Genomic DNA, 17,984 nt, shown 5'->3' on the forward strand with positions numbered 1-17,984 from the left:
CCGCACATTTCCACACTGAATTGAAGACTTAAGCAACCATAAACCCATGACGCTGCTAATTGCTACCTGGTACTAGGTCTGGAACTCCAGGTAAAAATACCAGGTAATAAAACTCGCTCTATATGGCTTTACTTTTCATATTATTTATTGGTTTGTTTAAATATTTTTGTTCACAACATGAAAAAGAAATAGTAGAAAAATATGACATTGTGATTAAAGGTTTTAATACGTAAACCCATATTCCATTAGTTTCCTTACGTTTCTTTTAGTCTTCGCTTTGCAATGTTGTTTGTTTGTTTAGATAATGAAAAGTATTAAAACCAAAAACAATGTATAAGTGATTCTTCAGTTGGTTAATCGAAAAAAGAAAGTACAAATAAAGTTACAAAGGGAACATAAATAATCATTTTGGAGGTTCAGATTCTCTCCCATTCTTTTCGCCAACGTTCGTTGATGATGTAAAATTGTTTTACACAAGCTTGAGCAATTACATAAATCGTCCTTCGCCCTTAAAGCTACTAACATTTATGTGTTAGTGCCAATTTTATCTAGATTTCATATTTTTTTTTGTTGTTTTTTATATTTTTCGTTTGTTTTTATACATTTTGTAAAGCTTTTTTCGTTTTTTTTGTTCGATTTTTTCGTTTTGTTGTGTTTTTGGTGATAATGTGGTTTTCTTTTCCGTATCGATTGATTAATTAAAGTTAAAATTAGCTTTCATTTTGGTTTTCCATGAAAAATCAATGAAGCATCTTGGCTAATCAAAATCGTGAGGTCTCCGCCTCCGCTTGAATAAGTTTAACTCGTTCAACTAAATAGATAATACAACGCGTTTTTTAGCCAAATTAATCACAATCTCCTGCACGGAGCATATATGAATTGTAATCTGTCCGATCTGCCAGTATTGCGGGATCACCAGATCACTGATTTTCTTGAAGCTTCTCGCTGATATTTTTGCTCTGATAAAAGAGCCGCACGACATGAGTGCCAGCTCCCTTGGTGGCCAGAATCTCCACCTGGAATGTCTCGGAGAAGCGAGAGTCTATGAACGTCTGCAGCAGGGCCACATCGCATTTGGCTATTGTGGAGGCCTCCAGTTCACAGTGCTTGCTGTACCGCTCCGGTTTCTCCAGCTCCTCGGGCAACTGACGGAACTGCTGAGTCACAGCATTGTTGCCGAAGTCAATAAAATGCACCTCGCACTTGCCCTCGTCTAAAACCTTGACAATCTGGGCGCGGTAGAAGACCTCGTCCTCTGGAAACTGGGCCACGCATAATGCTCCCTCTTTGAGGTCGCTAAATACGGGCAAATCTTGTTCTGCATCCAAGAGTTTATCAGTCATTTTCTCTAGGGCTGACACATCGCTCTCCATCTGCACGTAGAATGATCTTGGATCGTCGTACTGCACCACAACACAGTTGTGCAGCTCCACTTCGAGCGGTTTTTGTACTCCGGCCACTGTACTGGCCAGCTCCTGGGCAAAGTCTTTATAGTTGATACGGAGTTGAGCAGAAAGAGGTTTCGTTTCATCCTCATTCGGTTGAGTGGTTATTTCGTAGACTTCCCCAAAGTGCTGCTCTAGTAATGCGCTAAAGGCCTCCTCCAGCTCTTCGTCGGGCACACCTTCTGGAATCTCACTGAGTTGGCAATGCAAGCCCAGCGGTGAAATATACTCTATCTCTTTGGGTAATTTCCAGATCTCCGAAACAGTCAGGGTATTGCCATAGTCCAACAAAAAGGCTTCGAATCCCTTGTTGTCCTCCAATACTGACTTGATGGAACAGCGATAGTAACAGGCATCCTCCTGGGAGTAGCAAACACCAATACAATTCTTGCTAGGGGCGTTCAATATCTTTAGTTGCTCCTTTTTCAGGGACTGCAGTGTCTTGACAATAAAATCCAAATCCGCCGAGTTGTGCTTCAGGTGCACATAGAAACTTTTCGGTGAGCTGCCATGTGAGATAACACATTCTGAGTTTTCGTTTCTCTTTTGGATTAGTTTTAACTCCGCCTCAATTAGCTTATGTAGCTGATCATAGATGTTCAGGCTCCTCTTATCCTTAGTCGTTAGTCTGACCACCGGTGGACTGGCTGACTTGTCTACAAACTCCACTTCCACAACACCATTGCAGCTGTCCAGCAGCGCGTCGAGTGTTGCTAGAGCCAAAGGCTTATTTTTCTCAAAGAGAGCGCTAGGTTCCATGCTACATATCTCAGCGACTGGTTTTATAAGCGTAAATTCCAGAGGCAACTCATAAAGGTTGTCCACCACAGTCGTATTACCATAGTCAACCAACATCACTTTATATTTGCCATCTTCAAGCACTTCCAGAATGCGTGAGCGATAGAACTCCTTATCGTCCGCAAATTGAGTAACGCACATGTCATCGACTGAGCCCTTCTCCTTCTTGGGCTGCAGCACTGTCCCATTTAGCTTCTCGCAAATGATATCCATTAAGGAATCCTTCTCACTAAACTGTAGGTACATGTGACAGGTATTCTCCACGTGCGTGATGATGGCTTTAGTAGTGACAGTTATTGACTCCCTGCTGGCTTCCTTGGTTGGTTCCTTTTGCTGGCACAACGGAAGCAGTCGCTCGATGATATTTTCTCCATCTAACAGGAGATCTATGGTAACATGATCCTGTCCTGGCTTCAGAAGCTGTGTGGTAAACACCAGCTCACCCTCACCGGTTAGCTCAAGGAATTTTGCCTCCGCTTCTGGTGTCCAAGAGCTGTAGGCCTCTGGCAGTTGCAATGAACATTTCTTGGATAAGCTGGGCAGACTAGCAATCTCCTCGGAGAGCATCAGACACTTTGATGTGGTGGATGTGTTACCATAGTCAATAAAGAGCACTTCATACCGGGAGTCTGGTAACTGCTTTAGCAATTGGGCTCGGTACCACAGTTCGTCGTCCTCAAAGAGAGCAGCCACAATGGAACCTTTTTCAAACTTCTCCAAGGGCTTCAGTTTCTCCTCGTCGCGCAAATACATCTCAATCAACTCCAGAGCTTTCGAATCTCTTTCTAGCTGAATAAAGAAATCACAAATTCCATTCACATGCGAAATGTAGCAGCTGCATCCACTAGGCACGTACTCCAGGGGCCTAGCAAAACCATCAGCAATTAATTTCTTAGCCACATCTTCGCCCTCGATGTATACATTAACATAGCTTTTTGTGTATTGATCTCCTTGAGTCAGGTATTCGAAATGCAGGACCTTTCTATAAGATTCGTTGAATAATCCATTTGCAGCATCCACCCAATCAGCAGTGCCCTTGGGGCAAATAGGGAGTGCACATGGCAAGCAAAAAGGCTCAATGTGCGACCACATGCTTTCTTTGATTTCTGTGGCGTCGGATACGCAGTCCGTATTTCCAAAGTCGACGAACATTAGAACCATAAGTTCAGCATCAATAATTTTGGCGCGATACCAGCACTTGTCTACAGAGTACATAGAAACGCAGTCTGCACCGTTCACCACATTCTTTAACTGGCGCAAGGAGGGGGACACAATCTGGAGGTTCTCCTGCAGTTGATGTAATTTTTCTAACTGATCGATGGGGTGAACAAAGAAGTTGGCTGGATTGTCGCAATGGCTTAGCGCTACCCTGTCCATGTCTTTGTACGGATCCTCTTTTGGCAGAATTGGCTTTTCTGGCTCTGGATCCACCTCTTGGACAGCTGGCTTTAGTTCGGCTTCTGCTACAACCACTGGAATCGGAGTGACTGGTTTAGTTTCTGGCACTGGCTCCGCAGGAACCGGTGTGGGGGCTTTTACGGGAACTGGGGAAGCAGCAGGGGAAGAAGCCGGCTCCACAGGCTTGATCTTCTTTATCTCCCGCTCCTTTTCATTATGTTGCTTTTTCTTGGGCGAGGTGTTTGCCGAGCTCCCCTTGATGCCAGTTTCCTTACGTCCCTTATCATCCTCGTCGTCTAAGGTTAAGTCTACTGTTTCAATATACTCGTAAGTGCGCGACTTTCCTTTGTCCATTTGCTTGCGGATGTACTCAAGATCCGTACCAGGTATAAGTTTTTCAGCCTTCAAGAAGTCTACCACACTCTTATTGTTCTCCATGATGACATCGGCAATGAGGTGATTGCGACGCACCTCAATCGATTTGACAATGACCACCTTTTGTTTAAGAATCTCAGATAGACGAGCCTGTAACTTGGCTTCGTTGCTGGGGCGACCAAGCGGCAAATTGATCTCCACTGCAAAGCCGCTGCCGTACTCATAGAACTTGTCATCCAATTTCTTGATATCGTCACGCTTAATTTCCTCCGTGTTGCCATAATCGATGTAAAATACCTCAAGACGTGCTGCATTTGTATCCTTCCCAGAGATTCTGGCTCTGTACCAGTTTCCATCGGCACTTCGGACAGCACAGATCTGCCCAGCATCGAATTTCTTCAGGGACGAACCTACAGACAATACGTGAGTTAATTGACCTCAAACTTTTCTCGAGTATTTACCTTTCGCTTTATAGTGCTCATACATATTATTCAATAAAGTCTGCATGGCAGGTAAAATTGCCTGCGGTTGAACATATACACGATAGGGCTTTGCTGTGTACACCACGAGTGCTTGGAATGAGCTCAACACTACCGGATAAGGGCAAACGAAAGCCTTGCGGTCTTCCTTGAACAGCGGCATTACAGGTCTCAGGTGAATTCTTTAAAATTATATAAAGCATTTGATATTAACAGATTAAATTTCTGCAAAGAATTATAAAGATTATACTTACATATTGTTTTCGCAGACATTCTTGATATTAAAAGCAAACGATTTTCCTTCATAAAACTCCTTGAATCGCCTGGCCAAATCAGGATTGGACTTTACGAATTTCATATCATCGTAGCTGCACAAGAAGTTCACATTATTACAGTAATCAAGCTGTACCTTAAAGTTCGTCATGTCCCGAATCGAAGTGAATTTGCCTCTGACTTGTTGACCAGCGAGAAGGGTAACGCGGACCTCTGAAAAAAAAAAAGAAAAGTAAAATTGCCAATCATTAATGTTTCGAAAACAAAATGTATCTTTCCAATCAATTCAACTAGTCATAACAGTGAATTATCTTACCTGGCGCCACTTCTAACAGAAACTCAGCTTTAATCAGCGTATCTCGCAGCGAGGCCCCGTTCACAAACATGTTGACTGTGTAGGAGCCACTACTGTAGTTGCTTTTGCTTTGATTGCTTTTCTGCTTGGACAGGAACTCGATTTCTACTTTAGCGTTGACTGGAACGTACTTCTCCATGCGATCCACAATGTAAAGCGGATCGTAGTTGGTAACCACGCTATGGAAGCTGCACCGATGTGCCATGCACGGTGGCTCCGCAAAGCGCTGCTCAAGTTGCCAAACATCCTCCGACGTGACGGTAATCAAGCTGCCCGTGTCCACGCAAAACACACGGTACTTGCGCATCATGTGGTTGCAGGCGGTCACTGTAGCTCGCAGAATGGCGTTGTCCTTTCGCTGACGCACTACAACAGTAGATCCATCCTTTAACTGAAGTGGCTGGTGTTGCTTCTGGCGGTAAAACTGCCGCATATCACGCAGGACATTATCATACTTTACTGAGGCCGACTTTGGAACAACGTAGAATTGGAAGGGCGAGACCCACCAGGACAGACTAGCCTCCTCCTTGCCTGGAGTTTTCATCTCCTGCACCACATAAGGTTTGTCCAGAGGAACATATTTCTCTGGCTTGGGGTTTGCCACCGGTTCGGAAGTTGAAGAAGCCACATCGCTTTCAACTCCGCTAGAGCGTTTCGAGCTTACGGTTCCGTCCAGCGTTGACTTTTGACGCTGTGGTTTTTGGGCATAGCCCTGAGGTGCATTCTGTGAACGCTGATTCCGTTGCTGAGCATCTTGGTTTTTGCGAGGTGATTCATTATTGTTGAAGCGTCTAGAACAGTCAAAGGTTAGCTTTGTTAAAAGAAATATCCCATCTAGTGTTCTTCTAGGTACTTACGCATTTTTATTCGCTTCCTGTTTTCCATTATGCCTTGGAGACTGAATCGGAGTGCGACCATTCTGTTGTCGATTCCCCTTGCGAGGTGAACTCATGCCACTAGTATAACTGCTAATGCTCTGCGTCTCAATGCTGGCGTCTAAGTGGCGGTCTAATCTCTGACTTTGCTGATTATGCTGCTTCTGACGTTTGCTGTCCTTCGAGCCCGCCGAGGTAGAGCTGCGCTTGTCCCAATCAGAAGAAATTTTGCTTCCACCTCCTACCCTAGCTGGTTGCGGAATTTCAACCACCAGTTGCTGCTGCACCGACTGCATTTTTTGTTGCTGCTGTCTTTCCTGTATCTGCAAGCGATCCTCACTTTCAACAATGCTGGTAGAATTAAGAATGAGGTTCTTATCCAATTCAGAAGAAACCACAGACTCAGCACGAGTGGTGTTGGCATTGAACTGCCCCTTTTCCAGAGATAGATACTGCTCAAAGGGCATGGAAAGCTTGTAGAGCTTCTTCATTACATTTAGATTCTTGGCCAATAGATTAACCACATTTAAACCATCTGGTTCTATGCGAAAGATACGAACACTAAATGTGCGACGTCGGATATTGGATTCCTCAGCCAACATTTCAAACTGGTCGGTAATCTTGTCCTCGCTCAGTTCGCTATTTTCGAAACCTTTCAAACAACATTTGATTGCTTGGCGTGGCATTTCCAAATGCTTCTCGGCAATATGGCCAATCAGGTGGCGCTTCACGTTCTGTTCATAACCGAAATCTACGTGTCGCACAATCACAGAGTCATCAACGCGCAGAATCTCGGCACGGTACCATTCCTGATCGCATTTCACAATACAGGGTGCGCCCAGGATCAACTGCTCGGGCACTTTCTGGTTTGCATTGTAATAAGAAAACATCTCATCCATAAGCTGCTCGAATTTTCCGATGTTCGACACTTTCTGCACATAAAAGTTGCTCGGTGAGTCAATAAAGCGAATCTCTACGGCGTCATCATTTTGCAGTTGCTCCGCCTTTGCATACGATTGACGTGAGTTCTTCAGCTGTCTGAGTAGCTCCAGCATATTAGTGCCCTGAGAGGATTAAAACAAACAAATTATTACTTTGTTTAATAGAGGTTAAACTAATATTTGAACTTACATTCTGGTTGAGGTGGCAGGTCTGCATGGAGCCCACGCTCTCCGGCGCCTGCACAGTCAGTTCGAAGTTTCTATATATAGCCGATTTCTTGAAAATTCGTTTCATGCTTTCGTCGATGGGCTCAATCTCCTTTGTTCCTGCCAAAGCGAAGCGAAAGGCGAATGGCTTGATATCCAACAGTTCTGGGGGTATTTGGAAAAGATCGGTGGTCGGCAGCAACTCAGAGTTTCCATAATCTACATAGACGACGCGGAAACGCTGGGCGAAAACTGCGCTTACTAAAGCGCGATATAAGTGGCCATCCTCCGAGAAACGAGCCACACATGCTGTTCCAAGCTCAGGAGCCTGGGTAAGTGGCTTCAGCTTCGTCCGCTCAATCTGCCCCATCATGGCACTCAGATCATTCCCGCTGCTCTTCAGATGCACCCAGAATAGGTGCGGACCGTTCTCAACATAGCTAATATCCACGTCGTACGTGAGGCCCACTGTTAAACTGGTGGTTCTGAAGGCCGGAATGGTGCGTTGCTGGGCTCGTTGTCCCACCGATAGCGTTGGCGGCGGAGTGAAGCGTGCAGGGGCATAACTAAGCGGCACATAGTTAGCCGGTTGGTTAAAGGGGTGAATGGACCCATTTGTAGTATCTGGCGTTATAGAGTTAATCGGCTTGTTCATACGAACATTATAATAGGTGTAAAGCGATCGGGGATTCGCCTTAGGCACATGGGGTTGAGCAGCCAGCTCTGCAGGCTGATAGTTGGCACGATTATAAGGATTGGCCGGCACAAAGGCCGGTTTCTGAGAATTGACCAGGCCTTGCAATGGAACCTGCACATTTGTCTGTAAATTAATATGTTTATACAAGTTTTTTTTTTAATATAAACGTAGGCGCAACTTACTACATTGGTCAGCGGAAGGTGTTTGGGTGTATAGTCGGGAGCGTCCGCATTTAGCGGCCTTGGCGGAGTTACCTGGACCAATCGCTGTGCATCCAGGCGGGCGGCCAGGGACCGCCGCTCAGCCAACTGCTCACGTGCAATTTCCGTGGGAGTCTTTGAGTTGTGTACGATATTGTTGTTGTGTTCCGTGACTGGCGCCTGTGGAGAATCCTTCCACATCTTTTTGCAGTGATCCAACATAAGTTGTTTGCTCATCGGTGCTCCGATTTGCCTTTGTTGCACTAAAAACTCGGTTAGCTCAAAATCCTTCCAGCGCAGGCTGGCGAACTTTTGGCCACAAATCTGAGTAGGATCGATGGTGACTTGAACAGTTTGGTTGACAATCAGCTGGTGTACCACCGCCAGGTCGGTCTTGTCCCACTCGGAGCAGATGCCCAGTATAATGAACTGGACGCAGAGCAGGGGGATGTTCTGCAGCAGCTTTGGCTGCTTTGGAAACATTAACTGGAAAGGAATAAAAGATTAGAATTGAAATCTGGAGAATATTCCCACTTACATCATGACTATTCACGGTGCGCTTGAAACCATAGTCCAAGAACTCGATCTCTGTGCGCATCTGTTTGCCCTGCAGATCGGCGCTGACCACACGAGTCCGCATGTACTCCACATCCCCGGGAGCTGGACCATTGATTCGCTTAAAGACGCAAAAAGTGCCGGGCGTAAGAAGAGCCTGCTGGCGCTCCAGTGACCAACTAGGCTCGATTTCAAAGCATGTGGGCAGCAGCTGTTCGATGTGCTTGCTCACCAGAAAAGCGGCATCTCTGTTAACCTGGCCGTACACCTTCAGGTACGGGCCAACGTGATCCAGGTGAGTGATGTATAGGTCCATTTTGGATTGACCCGCATTGGGCGTCTGTCTACTCATGCCTGAGTGTTGTTATTCGCTGGAAACAGAACAATTGATATAAAATATGATATACACAGGAATGCAAAAAATTTCAGGGACTTCTCCACACATACACAGACCCACATAGAACCGTTAGATTGGGCCGGCAATAAGTCGGAAGCCCTGGATTCTTTAAATTTACCTGTGTGAGTATGTTTAAACGAGAAAGCTTGCCATTTTCTTTGCAAAAAAATATACTGAGACATACATAAAGAAGCTACTCACGTCTTGTCGTCGTCGTTGTCCAGAATAAAAGCGAAACTCTGAAAAAACGCCCTGCCCCTCGCCAGGTGCTCCGTCTCTTTCTCTCTTGCCCCTGTTATTTAATTCTATTTGCTGCCTGGCTTACGGAATTCAATTGGACGGCGTTTTTGGGACGAAAAAAAGTGGCACACTTCTTAATGGCTGGGCTGGGGACTCTTTCTGTTCACTTTCAGTGGAAGAAAGTCTTGCGAGTGATTAGAAATCGCGATGCACACATACACGTCGGTGCAGGTGCAGCGATTTTGTTTCTATTAGGGGCTTTCAGTCTTTTGAATTTCTCGGGGGCCTGCTCAGCATGTGCCACCCGTGTTAACGGTGATTCGTAGTGGTTGTGTCAGATCAGAAGAAGCAATTAATTAGCGCGAAATGAATTAAATCGAAAAGTATCACTGCCAACCCAACTTTTCCACAAGACAACGAAACGACGACCAGTGTGACCGTACCGATGGCACCATATACACAGAAAAATCCAGCATAGGCCCGTTCACATACGTAGGTGCTGCACCAGTGCCCAAATATTTCTTAATTCTGTTTGGAACTATTAAAATATATTCCAATTCAAATAAGTTTCCTAGCATCAAAACTGCTGGCTGGAAACAAACTTGTGCTGCAGAATATAGCCACTGAGACAAAGTATGATGTAAGTAAGATATTGTGATATAGTAAAATAATTAGGCTTATAATTAACCAGTCTGTTTGTGGCAAGAGGCAGACAACTCTAGAACTAAATTTCTGCCATCCATTAATTACGCTTTGAATAAGAACTATATTCGAAATGTATTCAAAATACATTGGATATTTATGTGTACCCAAAAAAAATTATGCATCGGCCGGGAATCGAACCCGGGCCGCCCGCGTGGCAGGCGAGCATTCTACCACTGAACCACCGATGCTCTTGATATATTTTAAACTACTAGGAATATCAGTGCGACACAACTGGAACCAACAACCTGTTGGTGTTGGGGCATTCCTGTCACTTGGGTGCCTCCCCCCAAGTGGACTCCGTGGCGCAACGGTAGCGCGTCCGACTCCAGATCGGAAGGTTGCGTGTTCAAATCACGTCGGGGTCAATAAGGGAGTAATATTTTTTTTGTGGGTTAAAATATGTTTTTAAAAAAACATCTTGTTATCAACGGTATTTAAATACATAATTTATTGTATAATTAATAAGCAGCTTCGATTTACTACAAGCAACATCTTGTATATAATGAGCATTCAATTTCAACATTTAAAATCGTCCAATAAGCTTTGGTCCCTCTTTTGGAACATTTTGAATATAACTTGATATATAGATTAACATACATACAGATTTGATTAATTTTTATGAACTGTGTTTAAATTGTAAATTCCCTAAACAATTTGCCTTGATTTATTATCAGTTGTTCCCTTATTGCACAATGCATTACTCGTATGTATATAGATAAGTTTAAAAAATTATCGTCCGAGTGCCATAAAACTGCATATAAAATTGAACATAGAACTACCCAACACCGGAAATTAAATCTCGACCTTATCGAATCTCTCCTCTCTTTCAATCTCTCTTTTATCTAAAAAACGTATTTAGCTAACAGAATTTTTAACAATTTTTACACAAATCAACAAGGGTAATGGCTGCAATCATTGCACTAACTAAATGAAATCAATCCTAAAAACATAAACTAATGGACCCTGTGTTTCGTTTCATTTTTGTTTGTTTGTATATAAGCGCCTCCAAAAATATTTAAAGGGTTTAGTTGGTCTCGGATTTAAAGTCGTCCTCAGTGTCCACTCTATTTGCTATTGACTAAGTTCAGGAATTCCTCACGGGTCTTGGGATCGTCTCGGAATACGCCCAGCATGGTAGAGGTAACAGTTTTGCTGTTGATTTTCTGCACGCCACGCATCACCATACACATGTGCCTGGAAAACATTAATATAATGAGATTTAAATAAAATATTCTTAAGCAAACTTTTTTTTAGTACTTACACTCCCTCTACCACAACAGCAACACCAGCAGGTTGAACGGCTTGAGTTACGGCCACGGCAATCTGCTTAGTCAAGCGCTCCTGGACTTGCAGACGGCGCGAAAAGATTTCCACAATGCTGATAAAAATGAAAATCGTTATTAATTATAATTCTAAATATCTTTTGAAGCAATCTTACCGTGCCAGTTTGCTGAGGCCGAGAATCTTGTTGCACGGCAAGTACCCGATGGACACTTTGCCGTAGAACGGCACCAGATGGTGCTCGCACATGGAAAACATTTCGATGTCCTTCACCACCACCATTTCGTCATGATCCTCATCGAACACGGCGCCATTCAAGACATCTACCGGGGCACAAAAATAAATTTGTTTAAGAAGAAAAATAAATACCTTTATCGCTGACCCCGACGTGATTTGAACACGCAACCTTCCGATCTGGAGTCGGACGCGCTACCGTTGCGCCACGGAGTCGTTATTGCAATGCTCGCCCAATGTCCCAGAAAGACGAAGCCACTCAAATGCTTTTTCTTTTTATTTCTACCCGTGATTTATGGCGCGCGTAATTCGTGTTAGATTTATTTTCTGCATAACTGAATGTTAAGTTTAAGTGGCTGCTTGGGGGATGGTGACTTGACTTGATGGCTTATGGTTCTTGTGGAGTGTGAGCTTTCGCCACACTCGCTTTAAACGATGTGCTCTTGAGATTCCCATTTCTCAACTAGTTGCTTTTGGAATACAGAAGCATGGCACCGCACACCCGTACACTTTCCCGCTCTTAATATACAGACCGGAAAGCTTCAGTGCGTTTCCTGACCAGCTAACAATCCAACCAGCATCATCTGGGGGCTCCCTCAATGTCAGATTGGCAAGTCACGTTGACTCGTGCTTCTTGGATTCTTCGAATTCGGGTTAAACACAATCCAACCCATTCTATTGCCGAAGGCTATTCACTTTCGTTTAACTCATTTAGCTTTTAAATGACCAGCACACTTGCGTTGTTTGTTGTTGATCTTAAATTTACATGCGATTTTATTTGACAAACTGTAGAACCTGATTTTCATCTCGCATAACCGGTTAACTCGTACACTGCTAGCCGTATTATTCGCAATTCTGTTTTTTTTTTTAACGATTCCCATTGATTACATGACAAGTTCAAATGCGATTGCAAGACAAAATGCAGGCCAACTATTTGAAGGCTCCTCTGGCGAGTAATCGTAGATTCTAATTTTTTCAAAACATGTAACGTTTTTACATAAATATTTTCTACGTTTTGGGTTCGGACAAACCCGAAATAAACTGACGGATCATCTTTTTTGTCTTTATCTTTCAAGTGGTAATTACACTAATGCACTGCAGCGGACCGAGGAACCCCCGTTAAAGCCGGGGTACCGAATGATTCACCGACAAGAAACTAGTTCGCACTCACTGGGAAGTCCAGGATGAGCAACTCAGATCACTGACCTGGTGCTAATTGCCCGAAATTAGATGTGCTTACCCTCGAGACTCTGGTCGTAGCCCTTGGTGAAGTACAGCATGGCCTTGGCCGCTCGCTCCGGGGTCTTGATCAATCCTTGGCGATCCGGATTCTCGCCCAGTCCGCCCAACAGGAGGCGGTAGGAACGGGCCATGTCTGGCAGTAGTGCCTCTCGCGTCGGTGGCTTGTGGTCCAGCTCCAGGTCGTGGTGGAACGTGCACTTCTCATGGCCTGAAAATACCAATATAAACACGGACATAATGAAAATCGTTATCATTGAAGATAGGGAGGCAATGCCCCCTTGAACGGCTGTGTGTGGCTGTCTAAATACTATCCCCGATCCGAGGCGCATCTCTGACCTCTGAACCGAAACACTAACCCACTGATAGGACGTTGGTTTATGTTCAAAAAAGAGTTTGTCTACCGCCCTGAAAAGTTCACTGATTAATCAGACTTTAAATTCGCCTAGATCCCTGGAAGCAGATCTCTGGACTTGGCCCTAGACCACTACCCACCACTACCTGGCGTTGTCGATGTACGCGGTGTCATTGGTGTTTTCGGTTGTGTACCATCGCTATCCGGACTGCTGCCATTGGTCTTCAGGATGAGGCGGGGTCTCTGGTTTCCGGTCACAGGAGCAGGAGCCAATTCCTCAGTTGGCGTACCCATAATAGCAATTGCCTCCTCCGGCTGAGGTTGCGGCCTGTCCGCCAGCGAGGAGGTGCCCGAGGTGCTACTTGTTGAGCAGACGCTGTTGTTGCGACCACGCGACAGGATGTGTGCCTGCGGGAAGTTGGTGTCATCGATGGCATCGTTTAACTCGCTGGCACTCATCTCGGAAAGTTGGCGGGTGAAGCTCATGGCGGCAGGTCTACTCAGGTTTGTTTGCCACTCGAACGGAACTCAATTTAACGGCTAGTTTGCTTGCACACAATCTTCGAACTTGGCCCGTGTTGTTTTCTATATTTTTCTCGCTGGTGTCTCTTTTTTATGACAGCTGGACTTTGTCTTCATGTGTTGGCGCTTCGGGTGGCTCTGCTCTTCTGATGGCTGCTGTGACCAGCAGTGGCAATAAGAACCTCTCGAGCGGAGCTTTGAGCTGAGAAAAGCTCTTTACAACCCACCCAACAACCTCAAACCGCCCTGGAAGCTCCGGTGCGACTCCCGCTTAGCAGAGATTAAGTGAGCGAAACTAAAGCGAGCTAAGCGCATGTCCATGGTTTTGACTCCGCAGTCCAGTTGCTCTAAAACTACACTTGAACTTGTTGCTCTGCAAGGAAGTTCCAGAGATACAGTAGTATCCATAAAAATAGCTCCTGGAAATGTTCCCCAAGTATAAGTGTCATATTTGGTAGATCTTAAAAAATTGTTTTTAGGAGAACATCCTTAAAAAAATGCTTGAAAAAAAGAGGTAACATATAATGAAACTGCTATTATTTTGTCATTAGCCGTGCACAAAGCCCATTGGCGCCAGCTCTAAGTGGTCAAGGAGACCCTTTTTTGTTCCATCTATTGTTTGCGATGTCCTTTAGTCTCGTCGGTAAACTACTCGACTTGGTGTTGAATGTCAAAGGGCAGTCACTAGATACATTTAAGAGAAGTAGCCAGGCTAATATAGGACCAAATTCAACTACCAAATTCTAACCACCGTTCATCCATAAGCCACTCCGTCCGCTCCAGAAAAGCAGAAGCATGGCGCATCGCCTCAAACTTCGGAGCGATGACTTCGACGTGATTGGCGCCGTTCCACGCGATCTGTCGGTGATCAAGAACTTTCTAAAGCGCGATTGTGCGATCAAGAAGCTTATCGATATCGAGGAAGAGTTTCTGCAAGAGTGCGTAAACCGCGGAGAGGATCCAATGAAGCCGAAGGGAAGGAGTGGCAATGACATCGTACCGCGTGGCAGTGGGTTTCGGATCCACAGCACCTGAACCTAAGCCTGATCCGTGTGCCAGTAAAACACCTGAGAACACATTGGCATCTGACTACTGTGATCCATGCCGCAGGCTTAAGACATCCGTAGTACTCGAAGAGGTGAGTGACCTGAACTCTTCCTATAACTCAAATTTATAACCCCATTTGTTTCGTCCCCCTTATTCACATGTACCAGCTCACGAAGCCGGCCACTACGAATCCAGTGTATAACAAGTCCCTGCCGCCGTACTTTGACGAAGAGAGCGTGGTGGGCAATTCTTTGCCAGTAAAGTTCCGCTTCCGGCGCAAGTTTAACAAGTGTGACCAGGAGAAGGCCGGAAACCTAATGTGCACCACAACTCCGAGTACCAATGTAGTTGTGCTGACAAACTGTTGCGATGTAATGGTGTGGCCAAGTCAGCGAGTGGCCCAGATGAACCGAGTACCAGTGACCACGCTAACGGGTGAAGCTGATCTCACCGAATACATGCTGGAGGAGGAGACAATCATGTAAACTGTTGGTGAACCCACAAAAAGGAAACGATTATGGAACCTAGTTTGGACTGAATTCAATAAAACATTAGCCCCATCCAAAAATGTCCTTATTTTGCCATGAAACCCTGCAGCGTTCAACTTGTTGGGCTTCCATTGGAGGCGTCTGTGCCCCAGCTGGCCAGATTTGTTTATTCCCTGCATAAATTCAGCATCTCATCAATTTATGCCACCTCGGATTCAAAGATCTGGGAATGCTAATTTTCGGACTTCTGTGTACGAAGTTCAGGGTTAGGAATAAAAATATTCGAAAATACAAACGAAAGATAGATTTAAGATTGTGGTACGAAAGTCATCCTTCAATCATTTTTGAGAGTGTGCATACACTTCCGAACAGTAAAACATCGCGTACTTCACAAAACCAATACACTCCTTAAGACATATCTGATGATTTAAAAAAAGGCCTGGGAATTTTAAAAATTTCCTTCCATAATTTTTACTTTATAAACCAATTGAAACACATTAAAAGCTTCCACCGATGTTTAGGGCAGAATAAATCAGTTGGGAATCGCACACACTTGCTTAGTTTACATAAAGCTAAGACAGCTGCAGATGACATAGACATTGATCGTTCTAGTTAATGTGACGTAGCCTGGATACAGTGAAACCTTCCTAAAAACTATATCATGGGCTGCTCTCAGAGGAAAATATCAAAGGAAATGGTTTAAAGCATTGCTGTAATACTATTTACTGTTTAAGTTGTGATCTGTTAGCCATAGTCGATTCCAAGAGCATCAGTCAGTTTCTTCCTGAGTGGTCAACCTGTTGCTCCGCAATGCAATTAAGCCACCATTAACATTTTCCAAAGGGCAGGTGTTCTCTCCGGCTCTCTGTATCGCTGCAACGTGTAGCCAACAATTACGCATTACGGAATCGGAATAAGGAATGCCTTTGACCTAGAGCAACTGGGGATAGGGGACTCCAAGTTGGCAGGGTTGCCACCGCCTGGCATTTTCTCGGAGAATTTTTTAAGTGGCTCAATTAGTGAGGCTCGGCTTCGCTCTCAGCCAGCCAAGTCAGTCAGAGTCAGTCTTTTCTATTGACCGCAATCGCTCAAATGTGAAGTACTGCGGCTTGGATTATTAGTCACCACCGACAGACACAAGCTCGATCTGAGGGGCAATCGAAGAAACTGAAAACGGCAAACGGCAAAAGCCCACGAATCGAAACCGTTTGGAGCGCCGTACTCGCAATTAAACACTTTTTTAACCTTCACAAAAGTAGTTCAGGTCTCTGTACCCTCCCCCCATCCAACCACCCTACCTTTGGCCAATTCAAATACCGGATCACAAGCCGAGGGGTTTATGTCTTTTTCTTTGGCTCAGGGCCCAAAGTTGGCTCCACTCCTCTCTCGTTGAATCTGCCGATCCAATCCGATCCGGCAAGTGCCAAGCGCCAAGCAAATCTTTCAATGTCAATGTCAATAAGCCCAGTCCAGGCCAGGCCAGCTCAGTGCCAGAGCTGGTAGAGCACTCTTTTTGGTATAGACATAGGTTTCTCTTGATATCCGGCACTGTTTGTGGTTTGCATATGGGACAGAAATCCGAGTACTCGGCCTGCGGTTTATGTTCTCGAATTTATGAGGCCCAGCATCGCCGGAAATCGGACTCAACTCATTATGCGCATCTGATTGCATTTCGATCTCTCTAACTAATCTATGCGTGATGCAATATCGGGCAAAGATTGCATCTCGGCGCCACCGGCCACCTCGAGAGAGTTGTATTACCCGGAAACTAGGTTCTAGATGAATGTCTATCAAGGGGTATCTTCCAAATCTACCACGCCACTATTGGCTAATTTTTTAGAATACACCCTTTTGTCTTAAAAACATTTCATAATTTGAGAACAGTCACTTTTAAATTCACCGAGTTCAAGAAGCCTTGGGTAAACCCTTTCTAAACTTAAAAGTGTTCCCCCAATTAATCAATGAATCACATTCTGTGAAAGAAATTAAAAATGAGAAGCTGAAATGCAATGAGTGCACTTCTAGAATAATAATGTTGCAATGGGACTTCCATTAAGTTTAAAAAGATAAAGGCTAATAAGGGAAAACCCGCTGATATCTTTTCGTGATAAAAAGATCTCTTTGTAAAAGTGAGTTGGAAGAAATTAAAAAAAAAAAAATATTATTAATTTTAAATTTGATATCAAAATAAATTATCTAATTATAAGTCCCCATATGCAGAGTGCAGAGTGGTGTTTAGACTTATAGAAGTTCGGCTGTAACCTCTAGTCCAAAATTATTCCAACAAAGAGAAAATATAATTTAAATCAATGCCTATTGAAGGAAGAAAAACTTCCCGAACCGCTAAACTTGTCTCTTCCGGAGAACTCACCACTTCCATTGCTGGCCAGTTCCATGTTGAGCATTTCCAGTTTCAGCTGCTGGCTGTTTTTGGAGACCGTAAGATCGGTAGTGGCAGCGGAGGAGGCTTCGCCCGTGGGGATCGTGGCGACGGAAACAGCATCCGCGGCATTGTCGCCATTTTGGGAACCATTTTGCTCGCTGGTCTGGGGCTTCATTGTTTTAAACTGATTTTCGGCGGAGGTGGACTTAACGAGGACTCGAAAAACTTTGAGTTTTGTCTTTAAGTTTTTGGTTGCTGGCGTATAATCACGTTGCGGATTTTGTATTTGGCGCGCTCGCTTCGAATTTATCTGCCGACTAAACCGCCCGAGATTTAGTTGTAACCTTTTTATTATGAAAAATCGAAAGTTCTGCCGCGAGAGGGAGAGCACGAGTGCTCGGCAGTTTTATCTCGCTCTGGATTTTTTGTTAACTGTAACTGCTCTCCGTTGGCTTTGGAGCTTTTGACTCTCCGCTCTGATTTAAGCTCCACAGC

The 17,984-nt window shown here is 44.6% G+C and overlaps 3 protein-coding genes and 3 non-coding genes across 10 annotated transcripts; 2 read left to right on the forward strand and 4 right to left on the reverse strand.

The window, feature by feature from the left end:
* Nucleotides 1-123: 123 nt before the first annotated feature.
* On the reverse strand, nt 124-9,669 carry LOC108109121 (maternal protein tudor). Of its 2 annotated transcripts, none has more exons than XM_017217516.2 (9): nt 9,197-9,669; nt 8,582-8,969; nt 8,026-8,529; nt 7,130-7,966; nt 5,981-7,062; nt 5,085-5,914; nt 4,750-4,981; nt 4,478-4,677; nt 124-4,426 (listed from the first exon to the last, which is right to left on the reverse strand). In XM_017217516.2, the coding sequence occupies exons 2-9, from the start codon at nt 8,948-8,950 to the stop codon at nt 921-923; spliced, it is 7,560 nt and encodes a 2,519-aa protein (XP_017073005.2). In that variant the 5' UTR covers nt 8,951-8,969; nt 9,197-9,669; the 3' UTR covers nt 124-920. The 2 variants fall into 2 exon arrangements, with proteins under 2 accessions (XP_017073005.2, XP_017073006.2); XM_017217517.2 differs by lacking the exon at nt 9,197-9,669 and adding an exon at nt 9,114-9,194.
* Nucleotides 9,670-10,057: 388 nt separating this feature from the next.
* Nucleotides 10,058-10,128, reverse strand: Trnag-gcc. Its single transcript has one exon. It is a non-coding gene; the product is annotated as a tRNA-Gly (tRNA).
* Nucleotides 10,129-10,233: 105 nt separating this feature from the next.
* On the forward strand, nt 10,234-10,305 carry Trnaw-cca. The gene has a single exon. It is a non-coding gene; the product is annotated as a tRNA-Trp (tRNA).
* A 61-nt stretch (nt 10,306-10,366) lies between these two features.
* LOC108109220 (GTP cyclohydrolase 1) lies at nt 10,367-17,793 on the reverse strand. 4 transcript variants are annotated; one of them, XM_017217688.2, is made up of 5 exons: nt 17,478-17,793; nt 12,696-12,905; nt 11,379-11,544; nt 11,202-11,318; nt 10,367-11,134 (listed from the first exon to the last, which is right to left on the reverse strand). In XM_017217688.2, the coding sequence occupies exons 1-5, from the start codon at nt 17,662-17,664 to the stop codon at nt 11,005-11,007; spliced, it is 810 nt and encodes a 269-aa protein (XP_017073177.1). In that variant the 5' UTR covers nt 17,665-17,793; the 3' UTR covers nt 10,367-11,004. The 4 variants fall into 4 exon arrangements, with proteins under 4 accessions (XP_017073177.1, XP_017073176.1, XP_017073175.1 ...); XM_017217687.2 differs by lacking the exon at nt 17,478-17,793 and adding an exon at nt 13,244-13,714; XM_017217686.2 differs by lacking the exon at nt 17,478-17,793 and adding an exon at nt 13,196-13,714.
* On the reverse strand, nt 11,600-11,671 carry Trnaw-cca. Its single transcript has one exon. It is a non-coding gene; the product is annotated as a tRNA-Trp (tRNA).
* On the forward strand, nt 14,276-15,178 carry LOC108109221. The gene is given in 3 exon segments (XM_017217689.2): nt 14,276-14,582; nt 14,584-14,709; nt 14,786-15,178. Coding segments are annotated over 3 exon segments (660 nt in total). The 5' UTR covers nt 14,276-14,366; the 3' UTR covers nt 15,104-15,178.
* Nucleotides 17,794-17,984: the final 191 nt, after the last annotated feature.

The sequence above is a fragment of the Drosophila eugracilis genome, unplaced genomic scaffold (assembly GCF_018153835.1).
Source record: "Drosophila eugracilis isolate 14026-0451.02 unplaced genomic scaffold, ASM1815383v1 contig_1765, whole genome shotgun sequence".
NCBI classification, from domain to species: Eukaryota; Metazoa; Arthropoda; class Insecta; order Diptera; family Drosophilidae; genus Drosophila; species Drosophila eugracilis.